Here is a 16,242-nt window from a genome sequence, read left to right on the forward strand (position 1 = left end):
AGAGAACATTGGCTCTTACATGAGGCTGAATATAAAATATCTGGCTCACGGTTGGTATTCAGAAAACCGTGATGTTCTCTTGCCCTCACGAAGGAGGTAGAAGTGACTCAGGTTCCTAAGGCTGGGTGGAATCTGACAGGCACAGGGAAGCCAGGAAGGCCCTCCAGCCAGCAGGACGCAATCCAGAACACAGGGCCTAAGTGGATAAGTGCCTGCGTTCAAATTCTGGCTCCACTGCTTACTAGTCAGGTGATCTTAAGCAAATCGCTCACCTCTTGGTGCCTCCATTTTCTCATCTATAAAATGGAAACACTAACAGAGCCTGTCTTCTGGAGTTAGGAGGGTTGTTTTTTGTTTTGTTTTGTTTTTTGTCTTGTCTTTTTAGGGCCGCACCCATGGCATATGGAGGTTCCCAGGCTAGGGGTCGAATCAGAGCTGTAGCCACCAGCCTACACACCACAGCCACAGCAATTCGGGATCCGAGTCACGTCTGCGACCTACACCACAGCTCACGGCCGGGCTGGATCCTTAACCCACCGAGCAAGGCCAGGGATGGAACCCGTGTCCTCATGGATGCTCGTCGGGTTTGTTAATCGCTGAGCCACGACAGGAACTCCTGGAGTTAGGAGGGTTCATTAAGATGAGTCAGCACTTGGAACAATACCTGATACGTAGGGATGGATCCATGAATGTTCGCTATTGTTGTACATGGAGGGGACGGAGGAGACCAAGTGCAATGTGACCTGGGGAATAAAAGAAATACAGATTGTAAGGTTAGAACGAAACTTAAGAGGGCTGTTAAGTGTCCAAGTTAGTCTGGACTTCATTCAGGCAATAAAGGCCCATTTCAGGTTCTTGAATAGAGATTGACACTGATTAATTATAAACTGAAAATGATGGAAACAAATGAACTCCTGTGGTAGCTTTAAATTATACCAGGGAAGGCTATGCTTGAATAATGACTCCTCTCCTCTCCCACTTCCACCCCCAAAATGGTATTCTTTGAAGTAGAAAGAGAGGGACAGACCACATATCCGGTCATCTTCCCACTCAGATCTCTCAACCTTCAGTCCCCTGAAATCACTTGGTCGGTGGGGAGGCTGGCACTTGGGGTTTCCGCTGGTCATTCTGGCTTTTCAAATAAGTAGGCACAGCTACGTTCTGAAGTGACTGGGCTCATTGTTTGGGCTGCCTGTCTAAGCCCACACGGGCTGCCCTCACCCCACCCACACCCACCCACAGGCAGGCCCAGTCAATTGGGCATCACCCCACAGCTCTCCACCAAGCTCTAAAGGGCCATGCCCTGATTCCTAGGGTCACCAGATAAGCGGGTGTGTGGGGAGGAGATGAGTGGGCGTTAACATGAGACCCCACCGAGCTTCATTCCTTCCGAGCTGGGCTTTAGAGAATCAAGGAAATGACTGAAGAAAAGCAGCCTGCGTTCTGGAGATGCTAATGAGAGTGGCAATTAGCATAAATGCAATTTTGACACGTATGGAAGTTCTGTGGTGCAGAGGACCCCCAAACACTGGGCCCAGGAGAAGGCGGGTGCGGTGGTCCTGTTAAGTGCTTTGTGAGAGGAGAAGTCACTGCAGCACAAACTGTGTGGGGCCAATTCCTGGGGGAAAAAATCTTAGTGCATGTTTCTCAGCCTGTGGATCCAGGAAAAAAAAAAAAGACCACAGACTCTGACAGATGTAATGGGAAATAATTCCTTTGAATCTGTGATTTGCTTAGCAGAAAAAAAAAAGGAAGTCAGGTAATCCTTAAGTGACCCCAAGTGGTAAAAATATCCCGGCATCATGTTTAGGTCTTTGTGGGTGTTCACGGTGTGACGTCAGCGCCACCTGGTGCACCAGACTGGAAATGACAAACCGCAGACCCAGGAGAGCGGGTGGAGAGGCAAGCGGGCCGCCTTCGTGCCGTTTCTCCTGGGGCTGGGTTGTGAGCCAACTGTGGGGAAATGAATAAAAATTTATGGAGGGAAGCATATGATAGAGTTTGTTATTACAACCAACAGAACTAACACCAATATTTTAAGTGAACGGTGTTTAATGATACGGCGTATAATCCAGTGTCTCCAAATTGCTAGCTTTTCCGAGCCAAATAAAATACCTCAAGCTTCCAGCCTGTGACTACAGGTTAGCCACTTTTCTCTCAAATACGGCTCTGAAGTCAAAAGTCGTGGGAGTGCCTGCTAAGCCCGATTGCCCCAAGCCTGACGTCACCTCGCTGAGCTTCGGTCTGGAGGACCGCTCCAGAGGGTTTTCTCGTGCCTTCCTGGCGTTTCATGGTAATTTCCCACAGGACAGGGTCCTAACCCATTTCCACACCCTCCGTCACCACTCCGTCCAAACACAGAGCCCCCCTGTACTCCCCAGGCCATGCCAACACATCTAACTGCTTAACCCTTGGGCAACATTTGAGGATTTCATGGGAATCACATGGTAAAAACCAAAACTCATTATCAGACACCATAGCTCCCACGAGACTCAGCAGATGCCACACTACTGGCCAGTTCTCTACAACCTCCGCCCTGAGGACTTCATTCTGATCAGGATTTCCCATGCTAGGCTCTCTCCCCTGAGACTCTGATCCACCATAAAAAGTGGAACACCCTTACCATCTAATCACTGCCTGGCTGCCTCTTCAAAGTCTACTTGGCAGCAGTAAGTATTTATCCTTTGATTGCAATTTAAATGAAAGCAACATACAGCCAACAGCCAACCAGAGGCCTTTCTGGTGCACAGGATGAGTTACCAGGCTGGGGAAGGAGTTTTTAGGGTAATAACAAGTGGAGCCAATGGTCTCCAGAAGCCTATAAAGTGACTCTGTCTAAAGCAGAGGAAATGTTTTAAATAAAAACCAAGTGGCAAAAAGAAGAGAAATTAAAACACCAAATGGGTTCTGAAAAACTGAAGCATCCTTAAAAGACTGAAGCCCCAAAGTAACTATTTTAAAAGGAACTGAACTCAGGTCTACAAAATTCATTTTTAAAATAACCTTATTAGTGTTTCTCAGAAATGAGGTATGGTACCATTTTTATCAAAGTTTCTCTCTATAAGAACTTCTGCACAGTATAATAGCACGGCTTCCAGCCTGAATCTAAACTACGTTGAACTTAGTTCACCCAGCAGCCAGGGCGTGTGCCAGGGGCACACAGTAATTTGCAGCTGGATCAAGAAACATCTAGCCAGGCTGTTTAAAGCAGCCACTCTCAACCCCGGCAGTACATTAGCAGCTCCTAGAGTACCAGGGCCCCCTCCAGAATAACAGAATTTCTGGAGATGAAGTACAAGGGAGCTTTTAAAGCTCCCCAAGGTGGTCCCAGTGCAGAGCCAGGGCTGAGAACCACTAACCTAAGGGAAAGAAGAGGGCCTGCCTGGGAAGACAGGTGGCTCTGGTACTTTGAGCATCTCTCTCAGGTGTCCTTTTCAGCCACCTGGCCTGAGTCTTGGGGTAAAAGACTGCAGAGAGAATGAAAGCTTTAAGAGCCATTTCTTCATAGCGTTTCTCTTTTTTCTCCTCTTTTTCCTTCCTTCCTTTTCTCTCTCCCCTGTTTCTTTCTTTTGCCACACCCACCACATGCACAAGTTCTCAGGCCAGGAATCGAACCCAAACCACAGCGGAGACCTGTGCAACACCCGATCCTTAACCGGCTGAGTCGCCAGGACTCCTCCCTGAGTGTCTGTTGATTTGTAGTTGGAAGAGCATCTACATCGCAGTCTTCTGAGGAGCTCCTTCAAGTGCCGATTCCAGGTCCCACCTTCGACCTCAAGTTCTCCTGCAACCGACTCAGCTCTTAGAAGTCAATAGCATTGCTGGGATCAGCTCCAGGCCTGTGTGACTCCAAGATCTTTCCAACCACCCCCCGCCCCCAGCACTTCGACCAAAGTGGACTCTCTGTCCTCCGAAAAGGCAGAGCTTTAGATGGTTTTAATGAAAGGGAAGTATTTAAATCGACAGAACGGAAAACAACAGTAAAAACAACAGTAAAAATTCCCCTCCCGCTCCTCCCACCAAAGGAATCCTCTATCAACGCCTCTGCGGGAGCAAACATTCTCCCTCCCTTTCCTTCCTGTTCCGCTACATTTTTTCCCTCTAACAAATATTCCTTTTTCCCCAAAATAAGGTCACTTGGAAAAAAAAAAAATTCCTGATAGATGTCAGCATCTATAGGGAAATAATAAAACTGTTATATAAGGGGAACGAGCCCAGATCTCACTTCATATTTACCTACGCATTTTTCACATTTAACATCTCATTCAAGCTGCAATCAAGTGGCCGCTTCCCTCAAGTCAGAAGACGACAGTGAAAAGTTTGCCTACATAGTTTTGCTCATTTAGACTTGGCTGGGAACAAACTTTTTTCTTTGTTTAAAAAACCTGGGTGTTCTCAATCACTGCCCCACACACGTCTACCTTAAAAAAAAAAAAAAAGAAGAAAGGAGACTTGCACCTTATTTACACCAAATCTGGGCCCTAGTTTGTAGTAGAATGACAGTGGGGAAGGGAGCAGGGGTGAGGCGAGCATCTGGGGGCTGAAGGGTCACGGGCAGAGAAGCTGCAGGTCAGATCTAAGAGGACCTGTGCTCAGCGGCACCAATTCATACATCACATGGAGAGACAGGAGGAAAACAAACTTTAAAGGCAGCAGTATTATTTCCGTTTGCAAAATAAATGAAACAGAATTCTTCCCACATTGTTTTGTGAATGGCAACCAGGGCAAACTGTCCAGAAAGCAGTCTGAAAATGACTCTGGAAAATGTTCCTAAGGCTCATTTCATGCCAGAATCGAGGGTCGAGGAATCCAGTAGAGGCAAACCATCCAAAAGCCAGAACCAAGATGTTCACAGCAACCGTCCAGGTGACAGGAAGAGGCAGCCAGCGTCCACACTGGAGAACGTGGTGGCAGCGCCGCTGGTCTGCTGACCCCGCTGCCTGTCCAGCATAATCCTCAAGGAAGAGGGTGACTTGCGCCATTTTTATGAACAAGAAAGGACGGCTCAGGGGCCGAGGGCCTCGCTCCTGGGCCTGACCTGGGAGGGGCTCGGCCCCCTCCGTTCTCCTCAGGGCTTGTGAGAGGGACAGACCACAGCACTTCTGGTGGGCGAGGCAGCCAGGGAAGTATTTACAGGAAGAAAAATATGTCAAATGCAGATATAAAATTATACATACAGTAAGATCTAAACGGTACACCAAAACACTTACAGAAAAAAAGAAAGGAGCCCATACGTCCCTGAGAGGTGACTTTTTCTGGGAGTGGGGACAGCAGTAGAAAGCGGGGCCGGGGGGGAGGGGGAGCCCTCTAACCAGAGGTTCCCGTTTACATCCGGAAAGTTCCTTCTGAGGAGGAGGTAGGAAAGGTGTGGGCGACCTGTAACCACGGCCACTAGTTGGAGTCCTTTCGAATCAGTGCTCTTAGGTGGCCATCCCGAGGCACTGGGTCCTCTGGCCTGGCTTCTATCTTCTCTCTCAGGGGGGGTCTGTCCCAGGAAGAGGCTCCCAGCATCTTCCGGGTGAGCGGGGCAGTGAACACGCACGCCGGAGTTAGAGAGGCTCCCTCAAGTTTATTCAAATTGGGATCGCCAAAAAAATCCCCAAACATAAAACCACTCCAGTCACTATGGAGAGTGTAGCTCTAGCAAAGCCTGAAGGTAGCTTTGAAGCGGATGAACAGTGAACAGAAGATGAAATGGTTAATGCGGACAAAGCGCCAAGACTCAGGAGACCGCAGGTCACGCCTGACACGTGCTGGAGGCGGGGCCGCCTGAACGTTTCCGAGCCGAGGGGACCCTGGCGGTGAGAGATCTGTGAGGAGAGACACTGAGGATTCTTATGCTGTGGAGTGGACAGAGCTGAAGCTGAGGGCTACCTCAGTACTAACGTGCTGGTTAGCAGGTAACGTTTTCTGGACGTTCAAGTGCCTCTAGTCTGCGCTGGCTGGAGCGGAGACCTAACACAAGGCAAGATACGGTAGCAGACAGCCTCTTGGGGCAGCTCTTCCCCAAGGCCACCCAGGCCCCGTCTTACTCCACCATTCCCCCTGCGTGATGCTCTTCCAACGGTGGACACTGGCTCACCAACAGGGACACAGGTTCCAGCCTGAGCGGGGCGGGGTGGCGGGGGCAGGCAGACCATCACCCTACTGGCCGTTACCTGGGAAGGGCAGTCCCCAGCAGGGTGACCCAGTATCAATCCAAGGAGGCTCTACTTCTAGAAGGAAGGAGGGGGAGCTTCCCTGTGGTGCAGTGGGTTAAGGATCTGCCATTGTCACTGCAGCAGCTTGTGTTGCTGCTGTGGTGCAGGTTCAATCCCTGGCCTATGCCACAAGTGTGGCCAAAAAAAAGAAAAGGCGGGGGGGAGGAGGATGCAATTAGCATCTCTCACGGCCCAGTGGCCACCTCTTAACCAGACTTCAACACTCGTTCACACCCTTAGCACTCGCCTGGAGGCCTGGGGGGATGGCACCTGCTGGAAGCCCAGGCGGTCTCCAGGCACCACCACTGGTCCATGCATATGCAGTGTCCTCTGAATAGCTGTTCCCTGAGTAACTCCAGATGCACAGGAATCTCAAGAGGAAACACCAAGTCCCTGCTCTACCCAGCACTCCTCTCCGACCTACCCATCTGGACCCGAGAGCAAAAGGGAGACCAACGAGTAAAAGGTGAAACCAGGAAACTGGGCCACATGAACATGCATTCCTGGAACTCAGCTTCTGCATCTACGAGATGAGAACAGTGGAAATCAGGAAGATCTCCTCTAGCTCCAAACTTCGTCTAAATCTCAAGTCTTTTCTTTGCCATTATGTCAACGAGAAACCCATTTCTAAAGCAGAGGTGATGGGCACGAACATGGCAAGGAGCTGTCATCACAGCTCTGAGAGCAGCTGTGACAGGGGTCTAGACAGAAGTGAACGGTTTCCTCATACTCGTCCCATACAAACTCGGACTCCAGACACCAGGGAGCGGTTCCCACTGCTGACATACGAAACTGCACTCAAGGTTTTGTCTGAAGGAAACATTTCAGTTGCTGAAAGGTTTGAAAACTATCATGTATGAAACTGTAACAGCCTGTGCTCTCATTTTCTAGGGCCAGAATAATTTTCCCAAAGAAACTACTTCATCAACTAAGAGTCAAAAGGCACAAGGCCACAATTCAATTGCATCTACATAAATTTTGCCTTTTCCTTCTAGAATTTTAGGCAAGAACGTTTGGGAAGATATATTGCAAAGAGCTGCATTAAATCTAAGACCTAGCAGGACATCGGCGTGCCTTTGTCTCCATAGTATGTATCATCTGAAAAGAAAGGTTCTTAAAAAGAAGATAAACCTTCAGATTCATCTTCACTGTCCCCGTCATCAAATCGGTCACCAGTCCTTAGACACACAAAGAACCTCTTCTAACCCCCTAAAAGACTCCGCGTTTCCAAACTAGGCAAGATGTTCTTCTACCCTGGGATCATCCAATTTTCGTTCATGTTATGATTCTTCCCTAGCTTCCAAATACACCTAGGCGGAGGTCCCATTGTGGCACAGCGGGAAATGGTCGGACTTGTATCCAGGAGGATGCAGGTTCAATCCCTGGCCTCACTCAGTGGGTTGGGGATCCGGTGTTGCCATGGGTCACAGACACAGCTCGGATCCAGCGTTGCTGTGGCTGTGGTGTAGGCCGGCAGCTGTGGCTCTGATTCGACCCCCAGCCTGGGAACCTCCACATGCCATGGGTGTGGCCCTAAAAAGCAAGCAAGCGAACAAACAATAACAACAACAACCAAAAAACGCAGTACACTTAGGCAACCATCAGCATCTCAAGAGTGTCTCCATTCAGGACCCTTTTTGTGAAAATCCTACTCGGGATATTCACTATGGTTCCACACAGGTCCTCTGCCAAATTCACACACCCGTAAACTTTACTTCATAAACCTAGAGCTTTTTCTGAAAAAGAAAAACCATAAAGTAACTTTAAAATAAGATAAACTTTCATGAAAATATCATCACATTTATTATTTTCATTAGGTTGCCATTTTATGAAGAACTCCTAAGACTGATGTTTCTTGACATGCAAGAGTTAGCATTAACAGCTTAAGTTACCATAAATACTGCTGCTTGGAAGCAGTACAACTATTTTAGAGTTTTAAGACTACAGACTTTAATTATTCAAATCTTATTCAGTGTGTATTTAACTCAGAAGGTTCTGAACAGCTGGTTAGGAAGGTAGCCAAGATGCAGGAAAGACGTCTGTGCCTCCTTTTCAAGGGCAGCCAACTCTTGAACTGTAGGTGCCAAGATATCCACATGGCCTTTATAGTTTCCACCTGTATCACACACAGTTACAAAGTAATGTAAATGACATGCTTGAAATAACTTGTTAGCGATACTTTGGCTCAAATTACATCAATTTAAACATCGCTCCTAGCAGTAACAACGCAGCGCTAGGCAAGGCATCTCTACTAAAACTCTGAGTTCGAAAAACGTTAAATCAATTAAAATAAACGATTAGGCCACACAACAGCTGTCCCAATACCCCCACCAAGCCCTCCTCTACCCTTTTTTCCTTGTTTAGAAACAAACCACTAGTTTAGCCTGAATCTTAAAAAAAAAAAAAAAATCCAGGAATGAGCTAAGGGCACTGCAGGCACAGGGAATACATAGTATCCTGGGTTACCACTTGCTGGAAATTACCATTATCCTCTTGTTTCCCAGCGATTTCATGAAGGTTCAACTACTCTTAGGACATTAACATCTCAAGAGAAACAGCCACACTGCTGCCCTCCACCCACATGCAGATCACACACTGAAGAGTGCTGCAGGACAAGTGCGGACCAAGTGCCCTGAGAGCAGTGAGGAGGGAATGAGAATACGCTAACCCAACATCCACTTAACCTAAGGAAATGAAACGTTCCCTTCTTAAACTGAAGCTCAACAAAGGACACACTCACATTCAAAACAGAATTATAATAATTCGAGGCTTACCACCAAGAGTTCTTTTTTGACCATAAGTAACCTTCCCATCAAATTCATCCACTGGTACCTTTATATCTGGCTCAACCTGAGAAATTGTACAGTTCAGATGTTCTTCTATCTCAGAGAGCAACTAAGAAAGGGCAGGGAAATTAAAGTATTTTCAAATTAAAATTTCATTGTGACAGAGCTGCATTTTCACAGCATTAAATAAAACCAGAAAGGCTATATAATACTTAGTATAAATGGAGCTAAGGCATCAGAAGTTATCTTTTATAAACTAACATAACCACTCACTACTTCTCATAACTCACAAAGAGACAAAAGCTGATACATACAACTTTTGTAGGTAAATGCAGTCTATTTTTACCAATTTAGTAAGATTTCTGTGAGCCTTACCTGCATTTCATTGTACCATATGGTACAGCCTCCGTCCTCCTTGAGTCTTGTGTTATAACACCCCTTTCCACGGCTGCTGCATACATGGTACCAAACCTACATAAAAGAAAGAAAAAGGATCAATATGTTTGGAGACTGAAACATGCCAGTTTGTTCTTAGCTTCTTAACAACATTCTGTCCTTAAAGCACAAGAAAAACAGAATGGAGGCGCGGCAGGCATGTCGTCCCATCACTAGCACCACTAGTAGCACACTAACTGGGTCTTCCGAAAGAGTCCTTTTTGAGAGGAATCCAAAAGTCTTTCTAAGCAGACGTCAGTTATAGAAAGGAATTCTCAAATAAAAATAAGAAGAAGTAAATTTGAAGAATGCTATATCAAGATCAGCCTCTAAGATTATAATAAAGCAAATAGCAAAAAGCAAAATGAACTAGTCTGGGCAAAAGTTTGTGGGAGTTTCCTCTTGCAACTTCTCTGTAAATGTGTACCAAATTATTGTATCCATTTATATAAAAACAATAAGTTAACCCTCTCTTCCATAAAGAGTCTACCATGGCACTAAGCCAGAGAGGGCTTAAATACTTTTCAGTAAAAACAACTATATGAACATTACTAGGGAAAATTACATTTTGTATTTTTCCTTTTGAAATTTCATTCTACCAGTTTGTCCATTCGATTGAAAATAGAGAAAAAGACGCCGTTAAAAAGTTCATTTACATTCCATATGTAACTGACTTCGATGTAAATGAAAAATCAAACTGCTTTTATTTCCAACATCTAAAATGACAACACAACAAACATAACACTGAAAAGATTACCTTCTCTTTTTCTGTTGCCACCAGGGAAATGGCCAGACCCATCCTAAAAAATTTTTAAAGACTTTATTAGACTTTATTCCTAAAGCACAAAAGCTTAAAAAGGAAAAAAGAAGTTACAGCGGTACCTTTCAGCTCTTCCTACTCTGCCAATTCGATGAACATAGTTTTGCTTTTCATCAGGCAAAGTGACATTTATAACTGTAAATAAAAACAATTACACCAATTGCCATTAGTTCCTAAAATTTTCAAACATATTTCATGTTTGATGTTCTAAATATTTCAAATGTATTAAATGGTTTACTTTGAATTCCATAAAATTCAAACTGCAAGCATAAAAACCTGATTTTTACCATAAGGAACACCATGGATATCGATTCCTCTGGCAGCTACATCTGTGCAAATCAGGAATCTTACGTCTCCTTTCTAAAGAGAACAAAGAGGAATTCATTAGTATGTATGCTAGACAATAAACACAAACACCAACTTTCCACTAAATGAAACCTCTAATAAATTAGAGGTTCCGTCATTCATAATTCACTGGGCCAAGTCTTGAATTCTTTTTTTTTCTTTTTTTGTCTTTTTTTTTTTTTTTTTTTGCTATTTCTTGGGCCGCTCCTGCGGCATATGGAGGTTCCCAGGCTAGGGGTCAAATCGGAGCTATAGCCACCGGCCTACGCCAGAGCCACAGCAACGTGGAATCCGAGCCACGTCTGCAACCTACACCACAGCTCACGGCAACGCCAGATCGTTAACCCACTGAGCAAGGGCAGGGACCGAACCCACAACCTCATGGTTCCTAGTCGGATCCGTTAACCACTGCGCCACGACAGGAACTCCTTGAGTTCTTGTAATTTGCCAAAATATGACATTTAAGGTGAAGAAATCAATAACTGGATTCACTTTTGTTTTTCTTTTTGCTTACATCAAAGTTATTAAGCCAGTGCTAAAACTTGGCTTTATCTTTGGAAATCCCGACTGATAATTCAAAAGAGAGAGAAGACAGAATGAAATGTAAAAACATGAGCATTACTTTTACCCTTGTATTAAGATAAATTCAGAATATTAGATATTTTACCTTGAGGTTACACTTTTTGTGACAAGAGATAAAAATCCTAAAGAGAGTGGGCCACGGTGCCCTCCCTGAGAATTCACAAAGCAGCCTTCCAGTAGTCATCTGAGCCCCAAGGCACAGCAAGTTAAAGATCTGGAGGGGATGGAGGGTTGGATACAACGTCCAGGAGAGACGGGGTGGCATAAACGCTGAAGTAAGGCTAGGTGATATGTTTTACCAACACCAATTATGCTTAGCATGAAAAAAAAAAAAAGGAGTTCCCGTCGTGGCTCAGCGGCTAATGAACCCAACTAGCATCCACGAGGACACTGGTTCCATCCCTGGCCTCGTTCAGTGGGTTAAGGATCTGGCGTTGCTGTGAGCTGTGGTGTAGGTCACAGACATAGCTTGGATCTGGCATTGCTGTGACTGCAGTGTAGGCCAGTGGCTGCAGCTCCAATTCGACCCTTAGCCTGGGAACCTCCATGTGTCGCGGGTGTGGCCCTAAAAACACACACACACACAAAAAATTATACTTAGCCTGGAAAATAACCCAAAGCTCCCAAGCCCAGTACTTTCCACCTTTTTTCACATTATGGGTCTGAGAGAATGACGTGTGTACTACTCACTGGGGGAAACACACTGTGACAAATGCTGAGCATGCCCGTGGGGAAAGCCGATTGACCCTGACTTCTAAAGGGCTCCAGCCCTACCCACCTGCACCAAGAGCTACAACCTGTTCAAGTGCTGCAAGCATAGAACTAGGACAGTTAACCCCTCCAAACTCAAAATACGTCTCACTCTACAAAACCATATTCTGATACCTGTCTTAAGTTACAATTAAGTTTCCTAAGAGTATTAGTACAAAAAAAAAAAAAAAAGGACTCACAGACATGATTTAACTATCTAATGATGCTTCTCCTAAAAACACCTATACCTGAAAGGATTTACCTAAAACTTCCTCAGGTTGAAAGTTCTTACTACAGTGGTGGTGTGCCAAGAGAGAACATGCAATTCACCACTTGACTAAAGATGTTAAAAGATGACAGGCCCTGCTCTGAGGAGGGTATACCAGTAAGGCAGAGGTATTCTTGAAGTTTCCAGGACAAGAACTGCTTTAATAATATTAACTGCAACTGATTAAAACTAGATACAACTCCCCTCAAGTATGAAGGAAATGCCATCGGCTAAATACCAGTACCTTGAATCTTTCCAAGTTTTGCTTCCTCTCATGAGGCTTTCTGTCCCCATGAAGACAAACACATGAGAACTGGTGTCCTTTTTTATCAGGTCCTAGTGGAAAGCACATGAAACAGTTAATCTTGGAAAAAACACCAAGACCATGTAGTAACATTTAGTAACATGTAATTCTATGGAAATGTAGATCCCAACTTGCCATAAACTATGGAGAACACAATTTCTATCATAGGAGTAATGCATTAAAATGAATTCCATGACCATGAAACCTGATTTGCTTTGAAGGATATCTTAATCAATCTTTCCCAATCTGCAGGATTAGATGAAGCCATAAGCCAACTAAAATGCATTAGTAAGAGGAAAATACTTTGTGTGTCTAGGAGCCCCGCCTAACACATATAAAGCAAAGAACCAAAAAGTAGACAAAAGCACAAAAGAGGGAGTCCCATTGTGGCGCAGTGGTTAACAAATCTGACTAGGAACCATGAGGTTTGCAGGTTCGATCCCTGGCCTTGCTCAGTGGGTTAAGGATCCGGCGTTGCCGTGAGCTGTGGTGTAGGTCGCAGGCACGGCTCGGATCCCGTGTTGCTGTGGCTCTGGTATAGGCTGGTGGCTACAGCTCCAATTTGACCCCTAGCCTGGGAATCTCCATATGCCTTGGGAGCAGCCCTAGAAAAAAGGCAAAAAGACCAAAAAAAAAAAAAAAGAGCAAAAGAGAACTAAAATAGGCATGATGAAATCCATACCCTCACCAAAAGGCCACACCCACAGGCCTGCCCTCCTCCAGGTATCCTAAGTAACCTAGTTATCTGGCTTCCTGGCCAAAGCAGATTAGAAGTAGCAAACTGGAAGGATGGAGAAATGAGATTTAATTAGGCAGAAGCAGAGTAGCCAATCCTAAAACAGAAACTCTTCAAGTAGATTCAGTAACAGAAACTCTTCAAGTAGTGCAATCCAGGCCAGAGTAAGCCTCTAGAACCCATATGAGATAGCATGGAATAATAGTTCTGCCACCTAACTATCTCCACAGGAAATACACTTCAGAACTTAAGGAAATATTTTGAAAGCTATCTATCCAAAATAACCCACACAAAAAGTTATCATGCAGAGGAGAAATAACAGTTAATTAGAACTTCCAGAGGCTTACAGTCTAGGTCTTACTGCATTTTGAGTTCAAGCAGTTTAGGAAAACATCCCACAGCCAATCCTACTCCTGGCTGAGGTGTGTGGAGCGGGGAGGGGTCTGTCATTCCCCTCTTAAACCCCTGGAATCTGGAATATACTGTGTTATTTTGGTTTTAGTAATGGTTCTGGAAACTTGTTTTCTAGGCAGTGGTAACCAAAATATACAGGGAAGGTATGTAAAAGGAACAAAGAAACATTACTGCTTGATGGACAATATTCCTAACCATTTAATCAAAGCCTCCTTTCACAACCAACGTGTTTTGCTTATTATGAAACAGGCACCATAACTAAAACCACCAAGCAAGTCTGCCTGCCAGGACTTGGGGAAAAAGTTACTGAACTGTTCACTATAATGAACCACGTAACATATGTTCTTTATATGACGATTAGTTCAAACTTTTAACCTGTTCAAATTTTCCACATCCTTTTTGAGTTTTCTGGCTCTTTGATGTATATCAATTACAAAAGGAGATGTGTTAAAGTCTTGCCCACTAAGACAGCAGAATTTGTCTGCTGCCTTGTACATCTGCCAATTTTTTATATTTTTTTTTCCAACACATTTTCAAACATATAGCAAAACTGAAAGCCTTCTAACAATGAATAGCTATATTCTCACCACTAATTTTACCATTCACATGTACTGTACTTGCTTTGCCACGTGTTTATCTATCCCTTTGTCCTTCTATCAACTCACTTTTATATGTTTGATGCATTTCAATGTAACTGCAGGTATCAGTACACAGTTCTGCATGCCTCTCACTAACCAGAGGACACGACTTGCTTAGGTTTTCTTGTTTTCTTTTTGAGGTCAGTTATATACAAGGAAACGTAACTCCTAAGTGTACATCTGTTGTTGAGTTTTAACAAATGCATACACCCAGGCCGTGCCCTATCTTGCTACAGATCAGGAATATCATCCAAAAAGCACCTTCACGCCCCTTCCCAGTTATCCACACTCCCTTCCTGGGAACACAACGGTTCTGGGTTCGTTCCCCACCGCAGGGTAGCTCTGACTCTTCTAGAACGTCACACAAATGGAAGTATACAGCATATACTCTAGTGTAAGAATTCTTTCATTCAGCACATCTCTGAGATCCACCCTCAGCTGCTGCATTTATCAGCAATCTATTCCTTTCCAGTGCTGAATAGTAAGTAATCCATTGTATAAATATCTTGCATTTTGTTTAGCTTTCTCCTATTATTGGCCAGTTAGTGTACAGTTTAGGGCCACCGTAAACAAAGCTGCTGTGACTATCCTGCACACATCTTTTATCAATGTATGTTTTCACTCACCTTGGGGTCAATACTTAGGAGTTGTGTTGCTAGGACATAAAAGATAGCAATGTTGAATTTTATTAAAAAACCTAAGATCTTTTATCAAAGTGACTATATATCAACAAGGTATGGGAGCTCTGGCTTCTCCCTATCTTCACCAAATCTTGGTGTTTTGAGTATTTTGAATCCAGGCACTCTAATGAGCATGCAGTGGTACTATATTGTGGTTTCATTTTGCATTTCCCTCATGATGAATTATATTGAGCATTTTTTCGGGCTGGTTGAAATATTTGATGTTGTAAGGAGCATAAAGTTATAAACTTTACATCATCATTGGAGATTGAATATTTTATTACATAGTGGCCCTTTTGATTTCTAGTAATATTTTGTCACACTATGGGATCTCAGTAATACAGTCAGACCAGCTTTCAATTAATATTTTAGCCGATACATGTATTTGTTCACTCCCTTTCAATCCTTCCATGTAATCAGATCTGAAGTATGTTTCTTGTAAAGAGGTTCTCCAGTCTAACAATCTATGTTCTTTATCAGAAGACTTCAGTCCACTGACATATATTATAGTGTTAACTATATATTCAGATTTTTCCACTAGCCATGTTACTCTGTAATTTCTAACTGTTCTAACTCTTCTCATTTTTCCCTTCTTTCTTAGCTTTTTTAGGTTAAGGGTTTTTCCTCATTGATTGGTTTAATAATATAAATATGTATCGTATACATCAGAATGCATACAAGAGATATATATTCTATTATTTAATGATTCCACATGATATTTTGACAGTAATCAATAACACTACCTTTCTGCCAAATGACCCAAGGACCTAAGAATGCTATGATTCATGTTCACTGTAATGTAACTGTACCCATGTGGAAAATTACCTCATTGTTTTTCCTAGGGCTTATCATACGGAAAAGTACTGGCTAGGCACAGATACTACAGTGCACCATCACTGCTTTAAATTCTGGGCATGCATGCTATACTGCATCAACATGAGACTAATAATCTATTAAGTGAGAAAATAAACACAATTTACTCCAAGTGAGAAAACATTACCTCCTCCTTGTTGCATAAAATATTGCTCCAAGTTATCACAGTCGATTTTGGTTCTACAGAAAATAATTGCTTGATCCATCTTGTGTTCCTTGATGGCTCGGACAGTATACTCTCCCTTCAGGATTTTAATAGCTTCAGACCACATCTCTTGAATAACAGAACAACGACAAACAAACAGAATTTCAAAATGGACTTGTCATGAACACACATAATTATTATGACACACGTAGTGCTTACCTCACCTAAAAACCTACTTTAATACAAGTATTATGGACAAAACCAAG

The 16,242-nt window shown here is 43.8% G+C and overlaps 1 protein-coding gene across 1 annotated transcript in view; it reads right to left on the reverse strand.

Annotated features, from left to right (window-relative positions):
* Window positions 1-7,979: 7,979 nt before the first annotated feature.
* DDX1 (DEAD-box helicase 1) overlaps window positions 7,980-16,242 on the reverse strand; it is a 34,684-nt gene continuing 26,421 nt past the window's right edge. Inside the window, exons 19-26 of the mRNA XM_047782614.1 lie at window positions 15,959-16,105; window positions 12,431-12,522; window positions 10,529-10,601; window positions 10,304-10,376; window positions 10,179-10,221; window positions 9,362-9,457; window positions 8,975-9,095; window positions 7,980-8,316 (exon numbers count right to left, since the gene is read on the reverse strand). Coding sequence (XP_047638570.1) covers window positions 8,186-8,316; window positions 8,975-9,095; window positions 9,362-9,457; window positions 10,179-10,221; window positions 10,304-10,376; window positions 10,529-10,601; window positions 12,431-12,522; window positions 15,959-16,105 — 776 coding nt within the window. The 3' untranslated portion in view covers window positions 7,980-8,185. The remainder of the gene's footprint in view (window positions 8,317-8,974; window positions 9,096-9,361; window positions 9,458-10,178; window positions 10,222-10,303; window positions 10,377-10,528; window positions 10,602-12,430; window positions 12,523-15,958; window positions 16,106-16,242) is intronic.

The sequence above is a fragment of the Phacochoerus africanus genome, chromosome 5 (assembly GCF_016906955.1).
Source record: "Phacochoerus africanus isolate WHEZ1 chromosome 5, ROS_Pafr_v1, whole genome shotgun sequence".
In the NCBI taxonomy this organism is placed as follows: Eukaryota; Metazoa; Chordata; class Mammalia; order Artiodactyla; family Suidae; genus Phacochoerus; species Phacochoerus africanus.